Source organism: Rhinolophus ferrumequinum, assembly GCF_004115265.2.
Source record: "Rhinolophus ferrumequinum isolate MPI-CBG mRhiFer1 chromosome 5 unlocalized genomic scaffold, mRhiFer1_v1.p scaffold_110_arrow_ctg1, whole genome shotgun sequence".
Lineage (NCBI taxonomy): Eukaryota > Metazoa > Chordata > Mammalia > Chiroptera > Rhinolophidae > Rhinolophus > Rhinolophus ferrumequinum.
Window position 1 is genome coordinate 15793326 of NW_022680355.1, and position 27725 is coordinate 15821050.

Consider the following 27725-nt stretch of genomic DNA (forward strand, 5'->3'; position numbering starts at 1 on the left):
ACTGAGATTTGCCTTATCCCACTCATCATGCTGAATAGCAATCATCTATTTATTGGTTTGTCTCTCTGACTAGACCATAGTGCTTTATAATATTATATGCCCTGCTTTGCCCAAAGCATGGAATCTGGCTAATAATGGGTGATGAATAAATCTATGTGAAAAGAATAAACAAATGAATACATGTTTTAGAATTTAAAAAATGAATTATAGTTAAGAGCTCTGAGAATCTCAGTCAGTTGGCGAGAGAGACAAGGCTACAGGTAACTCTACAGCAGTGGGTTCTAAGTGGAGATGCATAGATAGGACAATGGGAACATTGGAGGGAACAACTAAAATTCTTGCTGGGAGTCTGCAAAGGCTTCATGGAAGAGATGATATGTGCGCTTAGATGTGAACGTAGATAACAGGTCTTGATAACGAATTGGATCCCACATCAGGCCTAGTATTAAAATAGTCCCTTCATAATTTGAATACACACCATCTCCACTGAGGGTCAGTGTAAAAAAAAAAACAACAAAGACAGATTTTGGAAGGCACAAAGCACAGACCCCTGGAAGAGGCTTTTGGAGAGAAACCAACTGGATAGTGTGCATTTGACTGAGTGTGAGTTGCTCTTTCTTTGTTCACCTTTTTTTTTTTTTAACCTACCTCCACTGTGTCATCTCTCCATAACTTATATTTGTATCATAGGCTACAGTTCAAAAACTGTGTTCCTTTTATCTTCCCATGTCACAGAATACCCTAAGTTTTAAGGAATAGGTTCGACACACAAGAGCCAGAAATTGTTAGGCTAGTTTTATCCTATTTTCTCTGCCATAATATTTCCTATTAGTGTGGAGTGCAAAATAAAAACGGGAGCCAAGTCCTTTGCAAATGTAAAATGCTTACTCCAATCAGGGCCTGACTCGAGGAGCAGCAGGATTCTTTATTCTTTGGCCCTTTCCATTCCACCATTGCAAACCTTCCCATCTCCCCTTCCTTCCTTCTTTCTCTCCTTCCTTCCTTCCCCTTTTGTTTTGCCCTCTTCTTTTTCTTCCCCGTGTCCTCTCTCCAGCCTCTCTCCCCCCTGCTTCTTGTTAGCAGTCAATGGTCCCAGCTCTGCAGGTCACAAACTGAATGAGTGTCATCGTCCAGGCCAGAGATCCACACTTAATCTTCCTCAGATTCATCTGAGGAGATTTTTTTTGAGCTGATGCTCAACTCCTCAAGAGCTTTAAATTCAAATATCGTAGGGTGAAGTCAGGCATGGGTATTTTTAAATCTTCACCAAAAGATTATAAAGAGCAGTCAGGGTTGAGAAGCATTGATCTGAACTCTCCCTCCATACGTTAATTTCCTTTTCTGTAAAACGGAATCATTGCCTAGGTGATATTTAAGAAATCTTTTAACTTTCTGGTGTACAGTGACCCTCCCAACGGCCCATAGTGGTGGGTCCCCGGGGGGATCTGTCAGGATTTACAGACAACAAGCAGGGGAAGTTGGTTTCAGGTGAGATGGGAAGGGAAGGAGCGCTGGGTGGATTCTGACTTTTCTGTCCATCTTTTGTGCTGATATTTCTGATAGAGAGGATTTTGTGGTTTTGTTTTTCTTTGTTTTGTTTTTCTCAAGAGGAAAATCCCACATTTTCTTTGAGTCAAGTGCCTTTTAAGTCGTGTATTTGGACATCTGATATGATTTAAATACTTTGGCCCTTTTGTTTATTGTTTGTATTGTTTTAATAGAGTCTAAAGCCAAACAGCTATTTTGTGGAGCTTCCTAATCCTGCCCATATTTTGTGCATGTGACTATCTGGTAAGAATCAAGGATTCTTGGAGGCACTTAGGCATTTCTAATAAGAGGGTAGACACCCAATGCTTCTCAGTGTTGCAAGGTTAGCAATCCAGCTCAGTTACTCTAAACCTCTCTTCCCTTCCTGACCTAAGAAAGTGGTGTGATAATGGAAAGAAACACTTGGAAAGCCAAGGAGCTCAACCATCTGTGGCCTATGCGTGATACTATTATCTAGAATCCTACACATCAACACAACTCTAATTAGTTTAACTCATCGATAGGTATTAAGGTGGGGTTATTATGGGCTCTGAATAACGGTTTCACTTGGGGCTTAATAGGTTTTAAGAAGCAAAATGCCTTGTTGATAAAACATTCTACTCTTCTTGAGTCATAACAGAAACAGTAAGAAATCAAGTAATTCCATCAACTAAAGCATTTTGTGAAAATGAACCCATTTACCAAAAAAGCTGGCCTCAGGGTCCTTCTCCCCCAATAAACAGTACTTGTGGAAAGCCCATAAAATGGTAGCATTCTGTTTTCCTTTCTCCTCAGTGTCTCATCTTGAACATTCCACTTTCTGAGGGAGAATATATTCACCTTCCTTTGCCTTCTTGCAGCCAGACAATTCAAGTTCTTTGTGATGTCAGCTTATTAAATCTGAGGTTTCACAGCCATGGGTCCTTATGGTCTGTGATGAGTCAGGCTGGACCCCTAATTTATTTGGGGAGAAAACTAGGTATGGCTGGAGTTGGACGACTGAACTTCAACCAATGACACACCCCACCCCTAATTAATTGTGTGGCCCCAAGTGTTAATGAAACGCTCTGATTTTAAATTTATTTAGTAAATCTAAAGGGCCACTGTGAATATCATGAGGGTGTCTATGAATATTTTATAAGCTTTAAAATCCTATACACATTTATGATATAGTTCTTGTCTTTTTTCAGAAAAACTAACCATTTTCCTCTCATTAGGGATATTCACGATTTCTGGTTAGTGATAACTTCTTTCAGTTGGCAGAAAGTATTTGTTATGGGTTGAATTGTGTCATCCTAAAACATATTGCAGTCCTAACGTCCAGTAACTGTGGAATAGGGTCTTTGTAGGGGATCCAGTTAATATGGTCATTAGGGTGGGCCCTGATCCAATATGCCGGTGTCCTTATAAAAGGGGAATTTTAAGCACACAGAGAGAGAGAGGCATAAAGAGAGAAGGCCATTTACAAGCTAAGAAATGCCTGAGGCTACCAGCAGTTTGGAGAGAGGCCTGGAACAGACACCCCCCACACACAGTCCTCAGAAGGAGCCAACCCTGTAGATGCCTGGATCTGAATAGCAGCCTCCAGAACCGAGAGAGTAAATCTGCGTGTTTAAGCTCCTCAGTTTGTGGTACTTTGTTGTGGTCCCCCAGGAAGCAATACATGATTATTTCCCGAAGACCGAAGGCCCTGCAGTTGAAGTTCTAGGTGACAATGCCAGGCTTCAGCAGGTCTGTCCTAAAGCCAAGTAAGAACTGGAGGTCATGATCCAGGAAGAACTGGAGGTCGTGATCTCAAGCATGCTGCCTTGGGGGTCACGGTTCCTGGGGTTTAGATGGCTTTAGAAATTTATCGAAATACACTTGGACCCATTTCACCTGTAGGTGTGAATACCTGCCCTCTGTATACCCTCATCTTTACTGGCAGATTTCATGTTTGCAGGCCAGGATCTGTGAATACTCACAACTGAAACTGAAAATACTTAATTACAAAATTTAAAGTTTTCAAATAGAATGCCACTGCATGTGCATGCTGAAACCATGACGAAGGATTGTTGTCAAACATACACTTTATATTCATAAAACTTCCTTGTGTGCTGGACTCGAGGTTGAATCATACCCTGTCCTCATCTTGACTTCTCACAGTCCAGGTGACACGGTGCTATCAACCCCCCCTGCATGTTCGCGTCACCTGGAAGTTTCTCAAAGTATGGATGTCTGGATGGTGCCATCTCCGAGATGCCATTTCAGTTGCATCTGGATGGTGTCCTAGATGTTGGGATTTTGAAGCTCCTGAGAACTAGTGGTAAAGCGCGGGTCCCAGGTTTAGCCACAGGGGAGCATGACCACTGTCCCACCATTTAATGCTGCTGGTTTGGGCTTGCCTCCATTGCCTCACTTGTGAACCAAGGGCAAAAATAATATAATATGCACCGCCGAGTGCTTATGTGAGCACTACAAGAGATAATGTGAGCAAAATGCTTGGCCCATCTGAAGTGTTATCAGAAGTCAAAATGTACTTTGAACTGTCTATGTATTGATTTCTGGTCAAGTTGAGTGTTCAGAGGGGACAATAAAAATGACCCTAAGCTACCACAAAGGCACACAGCAGGCCAGTCATAAAACTTAGGTCAGGTGGATAAACCTTCAGTCATACCTTGTGATTCATTTGGAGAAAAACGTCCCTATGAGGAGTTAACTCTTTTAAAAGGAAGCCATAGAGCAGAAACCCTTGAACTATTTCTATATTTCTCAATCTGCTCTGACAAGTTTTCTATACTCTGTGATTCAACTCAAAGAATGGAAATCAAGTTAACGGAAAATAAGTGGACTAACCTTATTTTCAGAAGGTCATAGGAAAGGAAGGAGATGATTGGGGTAACACATTTCCATACTGATCAGATGGTCTGCCATCTCATTGGAAAAGTGCTACGGGAGTAAGAAGCATTCTGTAATTAAACAAAGGGAAAATCATAAACATAGTGAATGTAACCTGTCTTCATTCTTTTCCCCTTCAGGAAATATTTATGTCCTACTCATTTCAATCATTATTTGCCTATAAGGATTATGTTAGCAAAACATATACACGTATCTACATTAAAGGAAAGGCTATAGAATAATCTACCCACATTTTCATAGCGAACTCATCATCTCAGAAAACTATTTTCAAGTTTTAAAGTGAGTGATTTCACGTATCTACTTTGTAGAGAGAAAACATAGGCAAAATGGGGCAAGAATTACGTTATATGGTTTGTGTTATAACTTTAATACATACTATATTTCCGTCGTAAAAAAGTTCCTCCATACATTTGTAATTAGAAACTGACATACCCATTTAAACATTGTCAACAAGAAATCAGAATTCTCACTTTTTAATGCTTCAGTGGGAAGAAAGCCCTCAAGGTTTGATATCACACATTAAAAAAAAATTCTCATTTAAAAAGTTATATCAAGCGTTTCTTTGAAAATGAATCACACACTGTCCTGCCCAATAACATCAGCCTACCAGCCAGGACACACTTGTTTTGATGCTGTAATAATTTGAACAATATTTATTTTCACTTTTTATTTAATACTTTTAAAAACACAATGTGTTTCCAGTATAATAGGGGAATTAGAAAAAAAGATGGCTGGTTAAAAAATGAAAGCCAAAGTTTTCTCTGTTTTCCCAATTTTCATAAAATACTAGTTTCCTAAACAAGAGAAATGCTCAAAGGAGCTTGTTTCCAAGAAGCCTTGCCCCTTAAACATAAGACACATGGAGGGGGAGGTGTATAAAGATTATTGTATGTGTACAGCAGTGATTCTGTAATTAATTTGTTGTGAGCTTTGTGGAAAGCATTCTTTGTCCCTACATAGAGAGGGCTTTGTAGTTTTCGCCAGTTATTTTATCATAACCCTCAATCAGCTGAGCCTGTTACATTCTTTTTTTTTTTTTTCTAGATTGAGTACTGTGCTTGTTGGTTACATTCCTTTTTTCTTTTCTTAATCCCCTTTTGCAAGGTGACTATCCAGAGAAGCCTGTGTGGGAGAGATGGTATGGCAGTGCTAATTAAACCTTTAAGTTTTCTTTTCTGTTTCCAAAGCCATGCCTGTCCAAACAGTTATGGGATGTCCTAATATTTTAGATAACAAAAGACACTTTGGCCAGTGAACTGCCCAAATTGCACCATCAATGGACTCTACCACTAGATAGGAAAATTGCTGAACATTATTTAGCTATCATTAAGAAGGCTGGATAGGGTGTACGGAGAGAAGAAAAATCCTGTGAAATTAGTTTAAAAATGATTGGGGTAACCCACAAGGGAATAAAAAATGAGACAAATTTTTAGACTCCTCTTTTTCAAAGAAGATTCCAACAGCTTAGAAATCATAATTTCATAAATAATAACATGACCTATAACCATGAAGATTTGGGGACATATTTAGAAATATAAGCTCAAAGACAAACTTCAAAATAGGACCCTCCGTTTTCTAAAAAAAGTACTTCATATCTCTTAAAAGGATTAGTAAATAGATAAAATTAGAAGTCATTACTTTTCTGATTATAACAGAAAATACAGGGAGAGAACTTAGAAAAGGTGTAAAGAAAATAAAATTAAAATGATAGAAATTATGCTAATAATTGTATAATTTTTGTATTTTTTTCCATTCATTTTTGCACAGTAAGTGTGAATGTTGGACATCACAAACTTGAAGCCCATCAATGTGTTTTGTTTGATCCTCACAGTGTGTGTGTGTTTGTGTGTGTGTGTGTGTGTGTTTCTATCATGTATATACAGAGGGTGCCAAAAAAATGTATACATATTTTAAGAAAGGAAAAACTGTATTAAAATTGTAATACAATGAATGACACTAGCATTCATTTGATTAACGCCATCTTGGTTTTTTTGTGGGGTTTTTTTGTGTGTGTGGTTTTTTGTTTTTTAATTGGGGACTATTGGAGAACAGTGTGTTTCTCCAGGGCCCATCAGCTCTAAGTTGTTTTCCTTCAATCTAGTTGTGGAGGGCGCAGCTCAGCTCCAAGTCCAGTTGCCGTTTTCAATCTTTAGTTGCAGGGGGCGCAGCCCACCATCCCATGCAGGAATTGAACCAGTAATCTTGTTGTTGAGAGCTCGCGCTCTAACCAACTGAGCCATCTGGCCACCTCCTGATTAACACCATCTTTTGAGCAAACGTCATGCTACACATTGCTATAGTAATTCAATGCAACTTCAAAAAGTAATACATAGATAACATCTCTTAAAATGTATATATATATACATATATATATGATAGCGATCATAGATATAAAATGTTGAGTTTAATTGTTGCATCAACAATTAAAATCAGAATTCACTTTAGAAAAAATTAGATTGCCATCATCCCGGAATAAAGTACAGGATTTGGTAACATTTTGGCTCTGCTCCGCCGTGGCAAGAATAGATTGGAGCTGGGTATTCACCTGTCCTCAGAGGGCTCCTCTCTTCAGGTAGCTCCACTCCCACCATGCCTACAATTTTTCAAATGACAATAGTTGAGTCACTATTCCAGTTCTCTGTTTTCTTTCATCTATTACTTTTCTATTCCAGGAATAGTATGAATACTACGAGGGCCATATTCTCTTCCAGTGAAGTATTTATTTAATTTTGTGCCAAAAGAATCCTACAATAATTATTGTCTAGATATGTCTTCTTTCCTTCCTTTTTTTTTTCCTTGAGAATATCTCCTTCATAATTGTACCTACATGCATGTAGACTTTGATTTATATATGGCAAATAATAATTCCCCCCTGGGCGCCTGAAGTGATGTGTACCTTTGTTGCCAACACGAAGTCTTTGATGCTTTGTAAGCTCTAGCAGAGTATGTCTAAATGATACATGCATGAGGGTTAGAGCAAGTGTTGTTTTCTCCTTTAAACAACCAATCAGGGATGGATGTTTACAAAGGAAAGTATGAAGGCAAGTGAGTGGTCATCATATTACTATAGCTACCTTACTCAGAAAGAACACAGAGAGAAGTGGTTTGTAAAGACAGGTGAAAGGACGATCAGTGAATCTTCAATGATCTAAAAAGAATAATAAACCTGTCGTATTTCTGCCTTCTGCCTTGATCTATGAATTAAATGTATTCATGGGAAAGTTTTATTGAAATCACAGTGCTCAGTGATTTAATCGTCCAGTGGAACTATATTTAGGATTTCAGGAATGCTTTACCGTTCTTTCTCATCGTCAGTGAGATCATGACCCTCGCGTGCGCACGAGAGTGTGACTCCAAAGCCGGACTTGGTGTCACATCTTGCCTCTGCCAACCTGCTCACTTCAAAAGTCATTTATTATTTTTGTGGTTTAGTTTCCTCACCTGTAAAATGAAGATAAAACTCATAGATTGTTATGAGGATTTAGTGAGTTAATTTTTGTTTACAAAAAGGGTTTAGCCTTTAGAACGGTGCCTGGTCCATCAATCAAATTGTCCTCTATTTTCACTTCTAGTCTTTTCTGCTTAACAACTGTGTCTCAATTGTTTAGTGATTAAAACACACACACACACACACACACACACACACACACACTGAAAGAGAAAAACACTTAAGTAGACTAGTAGAAATTAAATACATTAGGAATCCTGCAAAATATTTTGTAATCTGAATGACCTTTGAGGGAATGCATTTGGATTTTTTTAGGGACTGACATATCGTAAATTGTGGCAAACTGCAGTTTTGCTTCCTTCTCTCTAATTTGGAATAGGAATAAATAAATAAAATAGAAATTAGGGGAACCAGCTAGAGCTTTGTCATAGTTACTGATTTCCAACCATATCAGTTAACAAAGAAGTATTTTCAATGAACCCGTGTCCCAATTTTTAAAGCATTGATTTAATTATAAATAATTGTTAAGTTTCTCATTAAATAGTGACTTTAAGAATGTTGGGCATCAGGTGACTATTAAATTCATTGATTTTAATTTTCCATTTTTACTGGAATAATTGACTGTAATTTTCTTTTTTATCAACAGTATAAATGGAGATAGTTTCTCTTCACCATAGCTCATAGAGGGTTTCATTCAATACAGATCCTAGAACTATTCTTTAAAAGTCTCAGTAAATTGTTTTCTTATTGCTGTTGGACACTTTTCATCAGTATTCCTCAGAGTATGGAAACCAGACCAATGTAGGTCTGTGGATTGTTTGTTCATAACAAATCATAACCAAATGTGTAACAATTAGGAGTAAGAGTTTAGACATACACAACAATTTTACAGAGTGATTTTATGTCTGTTAATCCAATAATTTAAAAAATCGGGGGTTACACATGAATTGGCTTTGGTTGTTTTTCTAGTAATTCAATTTTATTGTATTTTATAAAAGTACTGGTCAACACGTATTGGAAATTAAAAAAAAAAGAAAAAGAAAAAAGAAACATGGTCCGTTACCGTGGTTAAGAAGCACTGCCTTCCTATTAGACAAATAGGAAAATGCTTTGGCACACAAATGAAGCATTTGATTACCAAAGAAACACTTTATACAATCCTTCAATAATCAATATTTTTGTTTGGGGGTTACAACTTTGAATTAAATTAACAAGTCATTAAGTGTTTAAATCTGTGCCTTCAAGTGAATTTGTTGCACACTTTAATTCCACTTAAGTCAGCTGTTTTTTTTTTTCTTTCTTGGGGGTAATAATGGAAGGCCTATCTCTTTGTCTTGGTGACCAAGGGCGGTATTTATGGGTGGTTAGGCAGTCCTCCCCCAGGAGCAGGTGTTGACATTGTTTCATTGACTGGAAACTGGCAATATTGTTTGACTTTGCTCTGAAACTCCGATTTCCCTCTTAAAACCCTGTGAGGAGTCCTGTCTTTAGGCACACAAACACCCGAGTAATCCGAAACTGCCATTTAAAGAAAAACAAAACAAAGAAAGATTATAAGATCAATGTCACAGGTTTTATTCCCTGGCCTGGGATATGGGAACTGTCTGAACAATAGGTCTTCCTCTGGGTACTCCTTTGTCCCTCTTGTTGTAAACTGAGAGTGCTCACAAAAGCAGACTGGACATTAAAAGAAGGACATTGCACCACTTTAAAAAATCTGATTTTCCTCGGCAGTACAGGAGTTAAAGCTCTATATATTTTTTTTCACTGTATGTACCAAATTTGGCCTGTGATTCCTTTGAATGGCATGAAAAGCAGCCGGCTGGGTGTGAGTCTCCTCCCTTCTCTTCCTTTCTCACTTTTAAAATATGCCTGGCAAAGGCCCAACACTCCCCCTCCCCCAGCTTCAATCCATTTTGCCCTCCTGTTCAGCTGAGTAAGACTCCAAATGAAAGCAGCATTCCCTCCCAATTGTACATTCTTCACCTCGTAGAAGTGCTCTGTACTTCTGTAGGCTCTGAATAACACATTTGGTTTTTCCCTTAACTTAGCAGGTTTTGTAGCATTCTCTTTAGAGACCCTTTAGAATTTTTTTTTTTTTTCCATAATAGCAATTTTTCAGTGTCCCATACTAGCAATTCTCAAGTCACTGACAAAGCACCAAAACACAGATCTTTGTTCATAGGGTTTTCATTGTATCAGGTGTTGTGAGCCAAACATGAAAGCACTTGAAATGCCATTAAAGTTATAAATGAATACATTTATTTTAAAAAGGAAAAGAAAAAATCCCCACCATTTCTGAAAGTTTGTCTCTACAGACCTTGTTAAAGAGAATATGTACAATACACATTTTATGTAACTGAAGATGCAGATTTAACTATTCAGATGCAGATTTCTTACAGTAGGAACTGATGCGTGGTGCAAAAACAAGAAAACACAGCAGCTGAATTAACTGCCAAGTCACTCTGCATAAAATAAAATAATACAGAGATGCTCCAAAATGTTACAAACCATCAGCCTCAGGGCTTCCAAGTATATCAGTGTTATCAACACTGAAAAATGCATTCAACTAGCCAGTCTAAAGACACGTCATTTACATAAAGGCCACACTTCATTTCCTAATTTCCAACATTGGAAGATATCGGCAGACTTTAATCATATCACTGCTTTGTTGTAAAAGCAACCTCACATGGCCTCTGTATGTTTGGCTTATAACCGCTAATACAATAAAACAGCTTTAAGAACCTTTAAATAAATATATTATGATGCCTCGTCAATGACATCAGGATGCCTTTACAGAGCTCCATAAATGAAAAATAATAATCACAGTGATGTTGCTATTTTTATTTAAACGTCAATGTAGCACAGGGTTGCCAGATTTAACAAAAACATAGGACGCAGAGTTAAAGTCAGATTAATAAGCAAATAATTTTCTTTTTTAGCATAAAAGTATGTCCCAGGCAATATCTGGGGGCGTACTTATAGTAAAAATGTACTCCTTGTTTTTCTGAAATCCCACTGTAACAGAGTGTGCTGTATTTTATCTGGCCACCCTTGTCTATCATTGTTGCCACATTGTGGTTTGCTATGAAAAGCATGCAAAACTGGATCCTCTTTCCAGGGTCAAGAACAAGTGCTGGAGTTTCTGAGCTCACTCCATCTGCCAACTTTAAAACTCTGGCACATCCACAAGGCCAGGAACGCTTCATTAGCAGAGGTAGAGTGCATTTCCAATTAGTCATTTCCGTTTCTTAAAGCGAGAGAGACCTCGCCCACTTGAAAAGGTAAGAGGTGACAAACGAGAAAAAGAAAAATCTGGGATAAGCAGAAAGGGAAAGAATCTTTATCAGGAAGTAACAGAACTGGGCACAAATAAGTTTGAGGCAAGACTTTCTAAAAGAAAACAAAATATTTCAGACGATCAGATTCCTAGGAATCAGAAATTGGAGACGGGATGAAAAAAAGAAAGTTTTGTATGTTTTTCCCTAGGAAGAACTGTTGTATTTATTTATTTATTTATTTATTTATTTATTTATTGAATTCCTGGCAATCAGGAAGTTAGCCATTTTGAGGGAGAGAAATTTCCTGAGACATCGTACCTGTCTTTCTGAAGCTCTGTTTCATAGTTGGTCCAACTCCCAGCTGGTGAGAAGGAACGCTTGTTTTCCTTCTTTCTTTGGCTAATTCACACCTCCAGGTGCTTCTTGCTGCTCTATCACATACAAGATGAGCTTCCACAGATCCATACCTCAGGCTCCCGTGACGTGACCCACAACCATATGAAAACCCACCTGGATTATCACATGATCAGTGTAAATTTTCTGCTTCCTGACTCTACCTTAGCATTTCCCAGGGTGTTCTGTGAGCACCTAGGTCTTCTATGAAATGCACAAGCCTTGGCTCCTGCTGGCGTCTCTTCACTGAGATTCTGCATTTCAAGTTGCTTCCTAGGTGGCTCTAATCCCAATACACATGGAAGCCACAGGCTTACAGGGCTTGGAGCTGAAGGCTGGGGGCTTTGTTTGTTTGGATGAAAGAGATACGCACAGTGGGGTCGCTTTCGGTTTGGATTTGGATTTTGCTTTTGGTTTCTGTACCTGGGAAGAGGGAGGACTATCACTGGACATCTTATTTATATGAACAGGAGAATTCTGAGTCTTGTTTCTGGTAATAGAGGGACGATCATGGATGTTGCTTTTTGTGGACGGGTTCTTTTGTAACACACAAGGGCCACTCAGATGAGCCAACTATTGAAGAGGCGTTATAAGCAACAACAAAATAATTTGATTTTTTAAAGGGGTAAATTTATCAAAATATGAGAAAAAGAAAACAGATGAAATGAAATAGTGTCATTCATACTGCAACATAAAATTATATATTTTAGCCTAGGCTAAACTCAACCTTTGTCAAGGCTAACCTTAACCTTTCAATTTTATATATAGGAAGTTTATTAGTGTTTTTCCTGAGTTACAGATGAATAGTTAACCCAGTTTTAAAGAGGGCAGTATTTTTGTTGGTTGGTTGGTTGGCTGGCTTAGTGGGCACCCTCATAGTTGAAGGGTGCCATCATTCAGATGGCCTTTTTCTTAGTAGGAATAGATCCGTTTGATGGGAAGCTGTTCAGACTCAGGGCATGCTTAGGGGGGGGCAGGGGAAAGGAAATCTGCAATTTATAAAGCATGGAGTAAGTCTACACTGTATTAAGACAACACTTGATCCTCAAAATTAAGAAAGAGAAGAGCAAAATATTCCATTTGTTTTGGACTTAGTACAACCTTTAAAAGATCATTTAACTCCCCCATCACCAAATACTTTCAGGAAGTGGATTTCAAATGTGTCCTCCTGAAGGTTAGGGTGTCTCTAGAGCGCCTTGGGAATGAAACCAGGAGACACATGCAAAAGAGTGCCCTGCAGTGGTTGCTCTAGTGGGGTCCCTTAAGGTCGCCTTCTAGGTCTCACCCCTCCCGCTGCGGATGGCTAGCCTGTGAGCGCAGGCCACTTGCTTCCTTCTTCTGCATGCCCAAGTGTCCTCATGTGCATTAACAACAGGGGGTGCTTCTGGTCACTCACCTCACTGACAAGTGAGTTATGAGGGCTGAATGAGTTAACACACCTAAACAAATTAGGACAGGTCCTATCACCTGGCGATCAACTTTCACTATTACCTGTTTCTGTATGTGGACGTGGTACAAGATTGTACTCAAGGGAAAGTTTCCACTGCCTTTAAAAAGTTTTGGGAAAGACAACTGCTTTAAAGCAGTATTTCCGTAACTTACGAGCATGCTTTTGTCCTTTTGTGTTTTGGCTGAAAGCTAAGTCCCTCCCCCTTTTACCTATTAACCCTGAACTCCAAGAGTTAAAGACTCATTCCCCTTCTTTCCCCAGATCTGAATTCAGGGGTGTGGTGGGTTAATGACATAAGGATGATGTCACTATAGTCACAGAAACTATTTCATATAAACTTGGGTTTTCTCTTGCTAACCTTCTAAAGGGAGAAACGCTTTACTATGTAAGTATTCAGGTCCCTTCGGAGGTACTCTACACAAATGCTGTTATTATCACCCATTTGTTGAAGTACCTGGGGATTAGAGGTGTTATGTAAATGTTTACACACTATTATAGTGTGGCCCCAGATCCTTAGTGGGACAGCAGGACGGCCTGGGAAGAAGTATGAAGCCCCAGAGAGGCCATGGTGTTTGTAAAAAGTCTGAAATTCTCTTTAATTTTAGCTTAAAGATAGTTGCATTTCTGAAGAGAGTCATTTACAGCCATTAAGGAAAGTACAGATGACGGTAAAAGAGAAAACACATCTACACTGAGTGTTTGCTGCATATTTTAAGGAAGGGGTCCTGAGAGAAAAGGGTAATGGGGAACAGATTGAAAATGCTGTGCGGGGCATTTGGAATGAACTCGAAGAACTCCTGACAGTAAAAGCAGCGTGCTTTCCAAAGCTGTCACCACACCTTTCTCTATGGATGAACAGATTCTCCTTCTCCTGAGTTTCTGCCTAAAGGCAAAAACTTGGAAGCTTTCCTCCTGGCTGAAGACTTTAGATAGTAAGGTCATTACAGAACATTGAATTGCACTATATTTTCTAAATATTTGCTTTTTCTTGTGGGGAAAGTCTCTGGGTGGTACAAGCGTGTCCTTAACACCCCTAACACTCTTTTTAACCAAGAGAAAAAAGACTGGTATCAGTGCCTTTAGCCAGTCCGAGTGTCTAGGTACAATAAAAATTGTTTTGTTAAACTCGGGAAGCTGATTTTCTATTTATGGTAAGGATCTTAAAAAGTGCTTTTAAAATAAGTGTAAGAAAAAGAGGAATTTGATTTAAAGGGAAAGACCGTTACGGGAAGCTCCTGTGGCATGTAATGAAAACATGGATGACCTGAAAGGCCATGTTCTAGAGGTCCCTGTTCTAGATGATTCCAAGGTCTTCTAATTCTAGGACCCTGTGAGGACAGGAGGAATAGCTTCAGCTGTAGAGTCTTAGGTAGGACCTGGGAAAGCAGAAAACCATGCTAAAGAGACAGTGCTTATGAAAAGAAGAAATTGGTACTCAACAAAGAACTACACCAGGACAAGTCAGAAGAGAACTATAGACACTAGAGGAAGATAATCCTGCTGTTGATATTTTAAAAAATATCCTCTATTCATGGTTTCAGATGATTATCGAAACGATGTTTGGTTTTAAATAAAGGAGAGAAGATAAAAGCCCACTCCCTTTTCTCTTAATGTTTAGAGAGATTCTACAGCCCCCCTTCATACTATTTAAAAACACAAGAAAGAAAGGAGGGGAAAAAAAAAAAAAAAGAACAGTGTAGCAAAATCTCTGCCAGAAAACACACTGTAAATTCTAGCTTGTTAGCAGCCCGGTTCCAAATTATTTTTTAAAAAATAAATCCTAACAGTGATGTAGTTACAGCCTCGGAGGGAGGCTCTAACTAAGCCCAAGGCTGGCGTCCCAGACAGAACCCAAACCACAAAAACAGGGAAGAAAGAAGCCTAACCAGTCTTCTGACAGGAATATGAAAGCAAAATCTTCGAGGCAGCAGGAATGCCCCCAAGGAGGAGAGGGCTGCAGCTTGCAGTAATCTGTAAATGATTGCTGGTAAAGTCTGGAGGCTTCAGGCTTGATCTGTGTTTGTTCCAAAAGGAAGCCAAGGAGGACGGTGTTAATAAAGAGAGATTTAACGGACAGCTGTGCTTGGAATAAAGTGGGCTACAAAAAGGTCAAATTTGATCAGTTGGAGCAGATTACAAGGGCTGTCAAAGGTGGTGTGGAGAAATGAGCTGGGGCTGGGAAGTAATAATAGCGCAAGATTGATTTGGGGGGTGGAGAAAAGCCAGGACAAGTGCTTATCAATCCTAGAAGGAGGAAGAGCTGTGCTGGGCGCCCAGTCGTGCTGGCCTGAGCCGAGAAGGCGGCCGGCGGGTTCCTTTCCCTGCACCCACCCCTTTACCCCCTCCTCTCGGACTGGATTCGCCTTCAGCCGCTTCTTAGACAATGGTTTCCTTAATCTCTGACTTGGATCCACTCAAAGACTGGAAAGTTTTAAGGTAGGCCTGCGTTTCTTTCTCTCCCATCGCTGTTTCAGTTTATGGCCAAGTTCCTCCCCACCCCCACCCCAATTAAGGAGCGCGGGATGCGAAGTGCAACGCCTGTGGTGGGTTTCAGTGACGGCAGATCTGCGTGGAGGAGGAATACTGCGTTGCGATAGGGACACGGCAGATGGGCAAAGCCCGGCATGAGCAGCCCTGCTTCACTCTGAGAGGGGAGGACGGGTGCGTTTTAAAGAGAGTGTGAGCACAGCCTTACTGAAGTGGGTCCTGACACCAGCTCACTCGCAGGTACCCGCTCTGGAAGTAGTTAGTGTTGCATTTCATGCCCCTCCCCCACCCACCCCAAGAGATGAGAGACGCCGCATGAAACTTTCTGGGAATGCCTATTAAAAAACAAACAAACGAACTTTTTCCAGAAAACATTATTCCTGCTCCTCTTGTAAACAGTGTCTGGAAACCTATGTTCCTTCTTTTACCTCTTCTTTTCCCTAGGTCAGGTTTGGAAAAGCTAGAGATGCTCAGCTGACCTTAACACTGACGGAGTAGAATTTATGAAATAAGATCTTTCTCCGAATACACCTAAAAAGGTGAACTATGACCTTTGCATCTCTCGGTGGCCCAGGATAATTCTAGCCAAGGAGCTCAGAGTGGCAAAGGTCCCTCCACCCGAATCTCAGCTGATACCTTTGCTAGAGTTCACGATAAATTTGTAGCCTTAATGTCACACCAAGTGACATTCCCCAACAAAAAGCACTTTAGGCAATCTTTTAAATACAAAAATGTGTAATTGAGGGATATTTATTAAAAGTGGGTTCTATGTTGTCCCAAACACCTAGCCCAAAACATAGCCCCATTGGCCTTAAACCAAGACCCAAATAAGGAATAAAAGTAGACGAGTGTGGGTTACTGGGACCTCTTTCCTACATACATCTTGTATTAAGTAGATATTATTTCCCTCTCATGAGTTCTGCGTTTGTGTTTGTCTACATTTCTTATTTTTAAAAGCAGCAACATTATAGAAAAGAGCAAATAGAAGAAAAATGGCCAATATCCCTCTTAATTTCTTCTTTTATTTTTTTTTTTTACAAATTCTTGCACCTGGCTTTCTAGAACTTCACGTGTATACATGCTGTACAGTATATACAGAGGGTGTCAAAAATGTACACACATTTTAAGAAAGGAAAAAGCTATTCAAATTGTAACACAATCAATGACGCTGGCATTCATTTGATTAACACCATCATTTGAGCGAATATCATACTACACATTGCTACCGAATTCAATTCAACTCTGAAAAGTAATACATAGATAACATCTCCTAAAATGTGTACTTTTTTTGGCATCCCCGGTAGTATGTGCCATTTTATAATCTCTTTTTTCCAGTGAAATATCGAACATATTTTCATGTTTCTGCCTACTTCATAGCCATGATTTTAATGGCTAAAATAAAGCACCATAACGTTGGTGTGCATTGTTTACTAAATTACCATTTGTTGGAAATTTAGATTGTTTCCAGTCCTTGATTTGTATTAACAACAACACAATGAACATCTTTGTGCGTGTGGCTTTTTGCTTTTGTTCAATAATTCCAAGGATTTCTAGATGAAACAGCACAAACAGTTGGTCTATCAGCGATGTTTCTCCTGTTTGTAGGTTTAAGTTTTATTTGTAATTGAGAGATGGTGAAGTAGTTCTGTAAATGTTCTTATGATGACGCTATTAGAATGAATTTCATTTTTGTTTAACTGGATTAGTAACCCATTTATAAAATTGAAATAGTTAAGAATGCTTTTAAAAATTGTTTTGGGTGATTAACTTATTAATATGGTTGCACAGGTGGAAGGGTGGGCCCTAAATTCCAAGAATGTGTGATGACGATTATAAATTTTGAAAATGAAGCCCTCCAAAGGCTTTTTTTGATAATGATCTCGTGTCTTAACCCATTTAAAATTCAGGGATACTGTTGCCTTTCACCCAAACGTGTCCCTAACACAAGTGAAGTTTACTTTATGGCTGGAGTACGCAAAGCTTCCCAAACTTGGACTGCAAAGCCCTGCCAAAGACAAACATTTTGACATCGACTACTTCGGGTACATCAAGTTCATTCTGTCCACACCTCTTCTTGGCAAACATTATTCCATCAGCTTTTTAACTGTGTAATCCTTTCCTGAGAAATGATAAAGGGGGTAGTGTTTATGAATTGCATTTTAAATCCCTTAGTTGTTTACAATGAGGCATCCTTTTGGCTAGTGCTGATTCGTTGAACCACTGAGTCTCTAATAATAAGTCTCCGCCTATCGTATGTGGGAGAAGCAAAGATACAGCGTGACCATGTAAATGAGATAATCTAGTAGATCAGTGAAGATGTGTGTGTTGATGCCATACAGGGTCGTGCGTGATAGGAGTTACATCAGTAGAATGCTTCAGAAATCCAGAGGTGAGAGAGCCCATTCCAGTAAGGAGAAGGAGCACTGTCACTGCCCTTGTCTGATGAACAAATGGGCAGAATACTTGGTTTATAATGGCTGAAAGGCTATCAAACCTGCATAGACGGTTTTCAGATGTTTGCTGCAGGTATACAGCCTGGAGTTCCGCCAAACCTATTGCTCATAAAAAGTGACCGCAAGGAATAATTTTTAAATCTGCTGACACCATAATCTAGTGTTTTCAGACATGATCTGCTGATGGGAAACAAGTTCAGGTCATAAACCTTTCTCGAGAACTGTGTATTGGACATCATCCTTGGTCTATTTTGTCAAACGGAAAAGTCAAGACTGGGAACGGTGTTGTTGGCTGTTTTTAATTTAATGTCTACCTTAGGGGCATAAAAGAAACCTTATTTCCACCAAAAGACCCGGCCGCAATTTTCAACACTCCCTTCTTGATCACTGGGGAAGCACAAATGCGAAAGCTGCATTCAAAGACAAGAATCAAAATTAGCTCAATCAAGAAAAAATATTCTCAGTGCTCAGAAGAAAAAGGAAATGACAATGTAGTCAACCTACAATAAAAAGAATAAAAGACAAATCTGGCAATATGAGTAACACAAGATTTAATGTTCATGGATAGTACTTGAGGGGGAAGAATCTGACAGTGAGAGCCCACAGGGAAGGAACTCTGAATACCTAGCCTTGCTATACCCTACCCCAGCCCATGCATCACCTCTGTGGAAGAGTCTGGAAACCTCACATCGAGTTTAACTCTCCCGTTTAAACATGAGGGAATGGAGCACAGAAGAGGAAGTGACAGATGAGCACTCAATACCAGAACCAGTTGTCTCCACACCCTGTCTCTTTAACCATCTTGTCTGCTGAGGGGTTTTACTGGCCTTCACTTCTCTTCCCATCTCTCCGCCTACGATTTAAGACAGCTCAGCCCAGACCTTTCCTCAGAGCTCCCGCAGTTCTCAGCATAGCTAATGGGATGTCTTAAAGATGACTCAACCTCAACAGGTTGCAAACTATATCTATAGTCTCCCCCAAGACCTGGTGCTTTTCTGGTGCTCGCAAGTCTTATGAGTCACACAGCTATCCAGCCAGGTATTCAAATTGGAAAGCTAGGCATCCTCCCTAATCCCTCATTTTAACTTCTTAATTACATCCACACTATTAACAGCTCCTGTTGATTTCAACTCCTAAACATCTATGGACTCTCCACTTTTCTCCACCTTTCCTTGCTATCGTCTTGTTTTCCTCAGATCTCTGTACAACCTCCCAGCACATTTCCCTGCTTCAATTCTTGCTCTCACAGTCTGTTTTCCACACAAGAGGAATGAAAACATTTCAGAAGCCATAAATCAGATCATGTGACTTTTCTATTTAAAAGCCTCCCCTTTACTATTGAAGTAAAAGTCAGTATCCTTGTCCTAAGCTACAAGACCCCATTTGACCTAGCCCTGACTACCTTTTCAGCCACATTCTGTCTCTGTCCCCACAGCCCACGTTGCTCCACCCACTTGGGTCTTCTGTCTCTCCCGCAAACAAGCCAAACTTATTTTGGCCTCAGGACATTTGCACAAGCTACTCTCCCTGCCTGGAAATTGTTGGTATTTGCAGGGCAGGATTATGCTTGTTATTCAGGTCTTAGCTCAGATGTCACCTCAGTGAAGCTGTCCCAGACCCTCTGCCCCAATTTAAAGCCATCCAAAAGTCATCTCTCTATCACATCTCTTGATAGATTGACCCATATAAAATTGTCAATATTCAATCATTTTTGACCTATCAAAACATCAATTTCATATGGTTTAATATTCTTATCATAGCACTTACCAATACCTGCTATTTTTATATGTACTTATTTATTATGTCTCTCTTCCATCAGAACGCATGGTTTGTGTGGTTCACTAGTATATACCCAGGACCTAAAATATTTCTTGGCACATAACAGATAGTGAATGAACGAGTGAATGAACTGGTCACTGTCTCCCTTATTGACCTTACACGCCCAGAGGCTTTACCTATTTTGTTCACACTCTAACCCCAGTATTTACTACAGTGGTGGTGGTGTATTATGTGGAATGAATGCATGATTCACTCCTAATTCCCAGTTTAGTAAACCTATCTCCAGTTCCTCATTTCTATTCTGATCAATGAAGTATCTGGATTCGATATCATGGAAAAATGCTCAGTTCTCTGAGAATCTGATAGACATTATTCAAGCAGAATTCATTCCTTCTACACAAGAGAATGATCTAGGTTGCGGGGTCAGCAGGGGTGGTGTGTGTGTGAGAAATGTGTTCTACAAAGGGCCAGATAGTAAATACTTTAAGTTTTGCTGGCCACACAGTTTTCTGTTGAATAACTCAACTCTGCCATTTAAAGTGAAAGCAGCCACAATATGTAAATGACTAAGCTTAGGTGCAATCCAGTACAACTTTATAAAAAGGGCAGAGGTCTGGGTTTGGCTCATGGTCCATTGTCTACCTCTCACCTATTACCTAGGCTAATGATCTGACCAACAAGAAAATAGAAGTGTTTGCGGCAGATAGTTGGACAGATGTTTTCAAATCTCATGTGACAAAGTATATATCAAAAAGTTGCCTCATTATTGGGGAAAAAAAATTTTAAAGACCTTGGTGATATTTCAAAGGTCAGACATGTTTGGGGTCATGAGTACTTTATCTCACAATGATGATTACAGTCTGGAGGAAATTTATGGCTTACCACATCCCTTAAATGTTTGGATGAGCCCTAATGCTATATCATAAAACACACTTGGGCCTATTCCCTTACTGAGTGTGTGAGAAACTCCCACTAATGAGAACAGCACATGTTGATGGAAAAAATAGACCAGACTCTGACATGTTTTAAGTCACTGCTTGGCCTCGTTTCTTTCTTTTTCATTGCTTTCTCTAGCTCATTTAGGAGACATTTCCCTTTCACATGCCTGATAAATCTCCCAAGATGAATTCCAAATTCACGGAGGAAAGCTCACCGTGTAACTTTGAATGAATGCCATGTGTAGATACTCTTCGGCTCACGTTACATGACATCTTGGAGATGTTTGCAGTAGGGGGAGGTTATGTGGATGCTCTGTTGGTGTCCATTGAGGGTAGGCTGGCCATGTGAAGTTCCAGTATTAGTCTTCTTAAAGGATGATATAAGAGTCATTAATGCTTTCTATGCGCCAGGCATTATGCTAAGTGCTTTATACTATTTAACATCTCACTTAATTTTTGCAATAGCCCTATGGAGTAATGCTCCCATTTGCCACACTGTGGACTTGGTTTTTACTAACTGAGCCAGAGCACTTAAAAACGATGCCATATCCTGTTCTCACATAGCACCTTTCTTCGGTACATTGGTGACTTCACGAACCATGTTGCCTTAACTCTGCCTCAGATGGGAGAAGTTTGCACCCCATTATTCTTCCTTTTCCCACTGGAAAGTTTGAAGAATCGTGACCTACTTACTACGGGGTATTTTTAAAAAACCTTTGCAGAGCAAGGGGGAAGTAAACCATGAGAATATAGAGAGGATCCCATGATATAGAGAAGATCTAGGTAGAATGAATTACTGATATGTTTATGAAAGTGAATATAAGATGTGGGCCTTTAAAACATTTATGATATTGGAGAAAAATCTGTTTTTCGCAAAGCATGACTGATGTAGCCCATGATATCACTAATAATGAGAAAGGTTATTATAAGATCACAGAAAAATGCCACTGCATTTTCATCTCATTCCAGCATTCAAAAAACAAAGTATGCTCCTAAGTTGTTTCCACTTCATTGACACAAATAATCAGTAGGAAAATATTCACTTGACAATTATGTTTTCCCTTCCTGAATGGGTCTGTTTCCCGAGTGGGCTGAACCAGCAAGTATCAAGGACAAACCAACATATCCAGGTCATTGGAAACCTCTGTTAAGAGAAACACAAGAAGAAATTTCTCATGCTATCAGATAAATGTCTCTGGAAGGTCAGAGGCCACCATGAAGCTATTTTGCTAAAATAGAGGAGAACCACCTGCAACATTTATTCTGCTATTTGGGACGAGAAAGCAGAATGCGCCACTTATCTCGCAACGCTCCGCAACTATAAGTTCAGGCTCAAAGTCCCAGAATACTAGAATCACATGCTGCGGGGAGGACTCGGTGTACAGATTTCCTGTCTGCCCTCATGCGGATCCTCTGTGTGGCTCTCCTCTCTGCCTTTTAATGCAGCTCCAGAAGGTACCTCAAGGGATCAACAAAACATTTTCCTTCAATCTATGTTTAAAAAAAAATTTCTGCTTCCCAAATCGCATATTTTTCATGAGGGCATGGACTGTCTGTCTTGTTTACCACTGTGTCTCCAGCAGTGGCTCATCCTGACCCAGGTTTGCCACTCCCTCATTTCAGCTGAGAACTTCTCGCTAAACTTCCCGCCCTGCCACCCCACCCCACTCCACCCCCCAAAGGAAGGAAGACGTTCTTCCCCTGCATGCTCATAGCACTGAATCTAAACCTAAGATTCTCAAATGCAAGTGCCTATTTTCTCCTTGGTAATATTTAAGTTTATCTTCATTCCATTAGTAAGCTCGAAACTCTCTAAGATAGATGAAGTCCATGTCCCATTCAGCCTCGTGTCTATTTGCATCCTTCATGTCACCAGACACTGCATTTTGCCCAGCCAGTATTTGAATGGACATCGAGATGCTCCTCATTTGTAAGATGAGAGATTGAACCAGATTGTATCTAAGGATCCCCATTCACAGAATTATATGATCAACGTGAGGTAGCATCCTCCCACAGGATCCTGGGTCCCACCTCTGAGCCATACCACGCATCCTTTGACCACATCGTTGAGATTTTCTCGAAGCAAGCCATTATATTGATCGTCACTTTCTTTCAAAGCTCTTTTATTCCCAACCTTTCTGTACAGTTGATGGACTGAACTCCAAACATGTTTTCAGATGTTCTGTCTCTGAACGAGGGCTGTAACATAAATCAGATGTCGCAGAGATGAGCTCTGCTGACACTTAATGACATGAGCAATCATGTGACTAGTCCTGCTGGGCTGACTATTGCAATCTATCCAGGTTGCAGGTGTTACCCTTAACCGTGGCTTTGGAACTCCACTTGGTTTTTCATTGCACTAGTTTTTCATTCTTATAGAGACACAAATGCCTAAGCTAGAAAGAATTGTCAGTGGCCCATGGAAATGGCAGTTTTATATGTTTTATCATGTTTCCTGGTGGATAAGTGAAAGATTTTGTAAACTGGAAAAATGTTGTCTTCATTTCAGTTTGGCATTTAGAAATGGAACATAATGCTTCTTCTGAGACTTGGCACATGACATTCCTTTCCCACCATCATTGTCTTTATTATTAACTGTAACAATCATTACTGAGTGTGCTTCTCCATGAAAACATGTAAGTTAAAAAGGTGTGTTCTAATCCAAGCTCCTCAGTGTAACTTTGCCTGACAAACCTATTCAAATCAGCCAGTTGCCTCATTGGAACTTCCTCAGCATTTAGTTATCACTCTACAGAGATGTAGTTTAAATAACTATTTGGAATATGGTACTTTTTTGTTGTTGTTGTTGTTTTTCTCCTCAGATATAATTGACATATAACATCTTAGTTTCAGGTATACAACATAATGATTCGATATTTGTATATATTGAGAAACGATCACCACAATAAGTCCAGTAATATCTATTACGGTGTTTCCCCAAAAATAAGACCTAGCTGGACAGCTCTAATGCGTCTTTTGGAGCAAAAAATAATATAAGACCTGGTCTTATATTAATATTATAGTATATATTATATTATTTTATTTTATTTTATTACCGTGTTTCCCTGAAAATAAGACCTAGCCGGACTATCAGCTCTAATGCATCTTTTGGAGCAAAAATTAATATAAGATACGGTCTTACATTAAAATAAGATCCAGGCTTATATTATATTAAAATAAGACCGGGTCTTATATTAATTTTTGCTCCAAAAGATGGATTAGAGCTGATGGTCCAGCTAGGTCTTATTTTCAGGGAAACACAGTACCATACATAGTTACAAATTTGTTTTTTTGGGGATGAGAACTTTTAAGATGTACTCTCTTAGCAACTTTCAAATATACAGTACAGTATTTTTAACTATAGTCACCATGTTGTACATTACATCCCAAGAACTTATGTATTTCATAACTGGAAGTTTGTACCTTTTGATCCCTTGCTGCCATTTTTCCCACCCTTCCAAGCCCCGTCCCCCCTGGCAACCACCAATCCATTCTCTGTATCCCTCAGCCCATGAGCTTGGTTTATTTGTTGTTGTTTTGTTTATTTTAGATTGCACATATAGATAAGATCAAATAGTATTTGTCTTTTTCTGTTTGATTTATTTCACTTAGCATAATGCCGTCAAGACCCAGCCATGTTGTTGCAAATGGTAAGATTTCATTGTTTTTTAAATTGCTGAATAGTATTTCGCTGTGTATTTATACCACATTTTCTTTATTCACCTGTCAATGGACACAGGTTATTTTCATATCTTGGCTATTGTAAATAATGCTGCAGTGAACATGGGGGTTCAGATATCGTTTCAAATTAATGTTGTTTTCTTCAGATAAATACCCAGAGTGGAATTGCTGGGTTGTCTGTATGGTAGTCCTATTTTTAACTTTTTAAGGAGCATCCATACTGTTTTCCATAATGACTGCACTAATTTACATTTCCAACAACAGTACACAAGGGTTCCGTTTTCTCCACATCCTCGCCAGCACTTGCCATTTCTCATCTTTTTGATAATAGTCATTCTAACAGGTATGAGGTGATATCTCATTGTGGTTTTGATTTGCATTTCCCTGATGATTAGTGATGTTGAACACCTTTTTATGTACCTATTGGCCATCTGTATGTCTTTTTTGGAGAAATGTTTATTCAGATCTTTTGCCCATTTTTAAATTGGGTTTTATTTGTTTTGTTTTGCTATTGAGTCGTGTGAGTTCTTTATATATTTTGGATATTAGCCCCTTATCAGATGTATGATTTGCGAATACTTTCTCCCATTCAGTATGTTAGCTTTTGATCTTGTTGGTGGTTTCCTTTGTTGTGCAGAATGGAATGTGTTTTTTATTTACTTCTCTATTTATTTGAGTTATAGAGTAACTTCCATGAAAGAAGAACCCACATCCCCATTAGAAGGTCCACTATGATAGGGTATTTATGAAATGTGTACATTTGAATGACATAAAAAATGTAATTCTTTTACACATAAATGGAAAGTAAGATTGGGTGCTGTTAGAGCATTATGTTCAGGGAACCCAAGAATATTTGGGTTCTGCTATAGACTCCTCATGTACAAGTTTCCAGAGGGACTGAGGATAGAGGAACTAAGATAGGGCCCATTGCTGTCTCATTGGTTTGGGAATCCGTGGAGGGGCTGAACAGTCCATGATACTTAGCCAGCCTTCTCTACGGCCAGTTCTGCCAAACCCAGACCCTCATGGCCTGAGAGTAACAGTGACAAAATGAGGTAGAGTAATAGTTTATAATCAAATGTGCATTGGTTCAAAATCCCAATATATATAAATCTGATAAGTTGGTCTGGACTACTTACGACACCCATTTTCCCCCCTAACTTAATCTAGATTGTCCCAAATAACTTTTGTTCTGTTTCACATTAAAACTTTAGTCTATTAGGTGGGAATGTTTCAGCTGCAGGGAACCAAATATTGAATATTTTGACTCCATTTTACAGTGGTGTAAACCAACGGTTGGCAATTTTTTTTGTGTAAAGGGATAGTTAGTAAATAGTTTTGGCTTTGATGAAAAGCCATACGGTCTCTGTTACAACTACTCAACTTTGTCATCGTAGCACAAAAGCAGCCAGACACAATATGTAAACAAATGGGGATGGTGGGATTCCAATAAAACTGCATTTACAAAAATAGGCAAGGGGCTGGATTTGGCCCATGGGCCATAATTTTCTGACTCCTAGGTTAGCCAAAGGACCTTATATGCGTCACTGAATTTTAGATGTTTGTGAGCCAAGAAAGCTGGACAGCAATAGGGAAATTGAACCAGAGACAGAAAGCAACAAGAGAGATTGTTCCCCCAGATACTATGGGCTGAGCTGGCCTAAGCTGCAGTGGGCTTTAGCCCCTGGGAGGAAGAGAGTGTTCAAGGAGTGTGGGAGGGATAGTTAGACTTTCTCTGACCCAAGATCACCTTTCATTCTGGCTATATTGAGGCAAGAAACGAGCACACTATCTTCGAAGGATGACCGAACACTTCTACCTACCTGTCCTTGACAGTGACTGGGAATCTCACCAAGCCATAGCAGGAATTCATCCTACTCAGGAAGGGGGACAGATCGTGAAATGAGACACGGGAGGAAAGAACACAGGACCCTGAAAAACCTGCCCTGCAAGGGCGGATTATAGAAATTGTGGAAAATAAGGCAACTGGGATAATTGATTGCCCGATGCCCAAGAGAGGCAGAAAATAACTTCTGAGGAAATAAAACTTGACTCTCAGTTCCTTTGGTCTGCATCCACAATTGCTGCCTTTATTACCACAAAATCAAACTCCTCTTTAGGATGTGGTCACACATTTTATTATCAAACAAAAATAAAGGTCATTCCTGGATTGAATCCTAGACTGAAAACATGCATGGTTATAGCAAGCAGAGAGATTTAGCATCTCAGAGTAGCCCCCATTCCCTACTTATAACAGGTCCCTCTCAGTCCCCGCCGTGTCGGGACATTCATCACAGTCACTACAAAGAGAAGAAAAAGGAGATATATATAGTAATTTTGAAGAGATTGGAGATTAAGAACTGGCCCTGGGCCAAATGAAGTAAAACGGCTTTCCCAGCTTCCTCGTGCATTGCAAGGCTCTTCAGAGAGATCAGTGGGTTATAACTTCCTATGAATTTAAACTAATATAAAATGACATCAGGGAATTTACATTTTAAGACTTACTTTCAGCTATGCAGCGTGGAAATGGGGACAGGAGGGGGTGGCAGAAGAGAAGAAGTCAGGAATTAGAAGTTTGGTGAGGCTTTCTGTGTCACTGAAATCAAGCCCATAAGTTCTGCCCAGAAGACCTGAATCAGGAACACTCGAGTATGAGCTGAGTTCTTCCCTGGTTATGAGAGCTCTCCACTCTTGAATCTTAATAAATTACCACTTCACAATAAATTGCCCTTAAATTACTACATTGAAAGAGTCAATCTCCTTTGTCAAAGAACTAGAATTATACAAGAATAGGGCTTCAAAAAGATCACTGGAGAGGAAAGTAGTTTGAGGCAGAATTTCCTACTTAAAGACTTTAATGCCGTTATAACTTCTTCCCAAAGGAAAGAAGAACTCTCTTGAGCACCTGCTCTGGACCAAATTCCAATCAGGTCCCTTCCTGGCTGCTGCCTTTGTCATCCTCCTTCCCTGCTGTCCCCTGCTGGAGCAGGAGGCAGATTTCACCTCTGGGCACCTGGCATTGGTGCCCAGGGACATGAAGTGGCAGGAAGGAATTGTGTTGCCTAAGGCATCGTTTGTTCAGTTAATATTTCTGTAGAAAAGGAAGGAAAGGATCCTTAATTTCATCTTTGAAAGAGCGGTGAGTGCATGTGGGGAAAACTCCTGAGAACATGGATTTTGTTTCATTGAAAACCAGTAACTGAGTTGGACTGCAAAACCTGTGTCCCTAGTTCCTGGACTAGTGTTTGTGTCACTGTCTTGTCTCATTACCAAAGGCAAGCAGCAAAGGTGGTTTCCCATTTAGCGAACGTAGCCTGGGCAGAGCTCTTATAACGGAACGAGTGTGTTATGCTTTTGAAACCTGGTTTTAAGCTCTGTCTGCAATCAAGC

The 27725-nt window shown here is 39.6% G+C and overlaps 1 protein-coding gene across 1 annotated transcript in view; it reads left to right on the plus strand.

The window, feature by feature from the left end:
- Positions 1–15264: 15264 nt before the first annotated feature.
- Positions 15265–27725, plus strand: part of CELF2 (CUGBP Elav-like family member 2) — a 486548-nt gene continuing 474087 nt past the window's right edge. Inside the window, exon 1 of the mRNA XM_033100763.1 lies at positions 15265–15433. Within this exon, the coding sequence (XP_032956654.1) occupies positions 15381–15433 (53 nt within the window). The 5' untranslated portion in view covers positions 15265–15380. The remainder of the gene's footprint in view (positions 15434–27725) is intronic.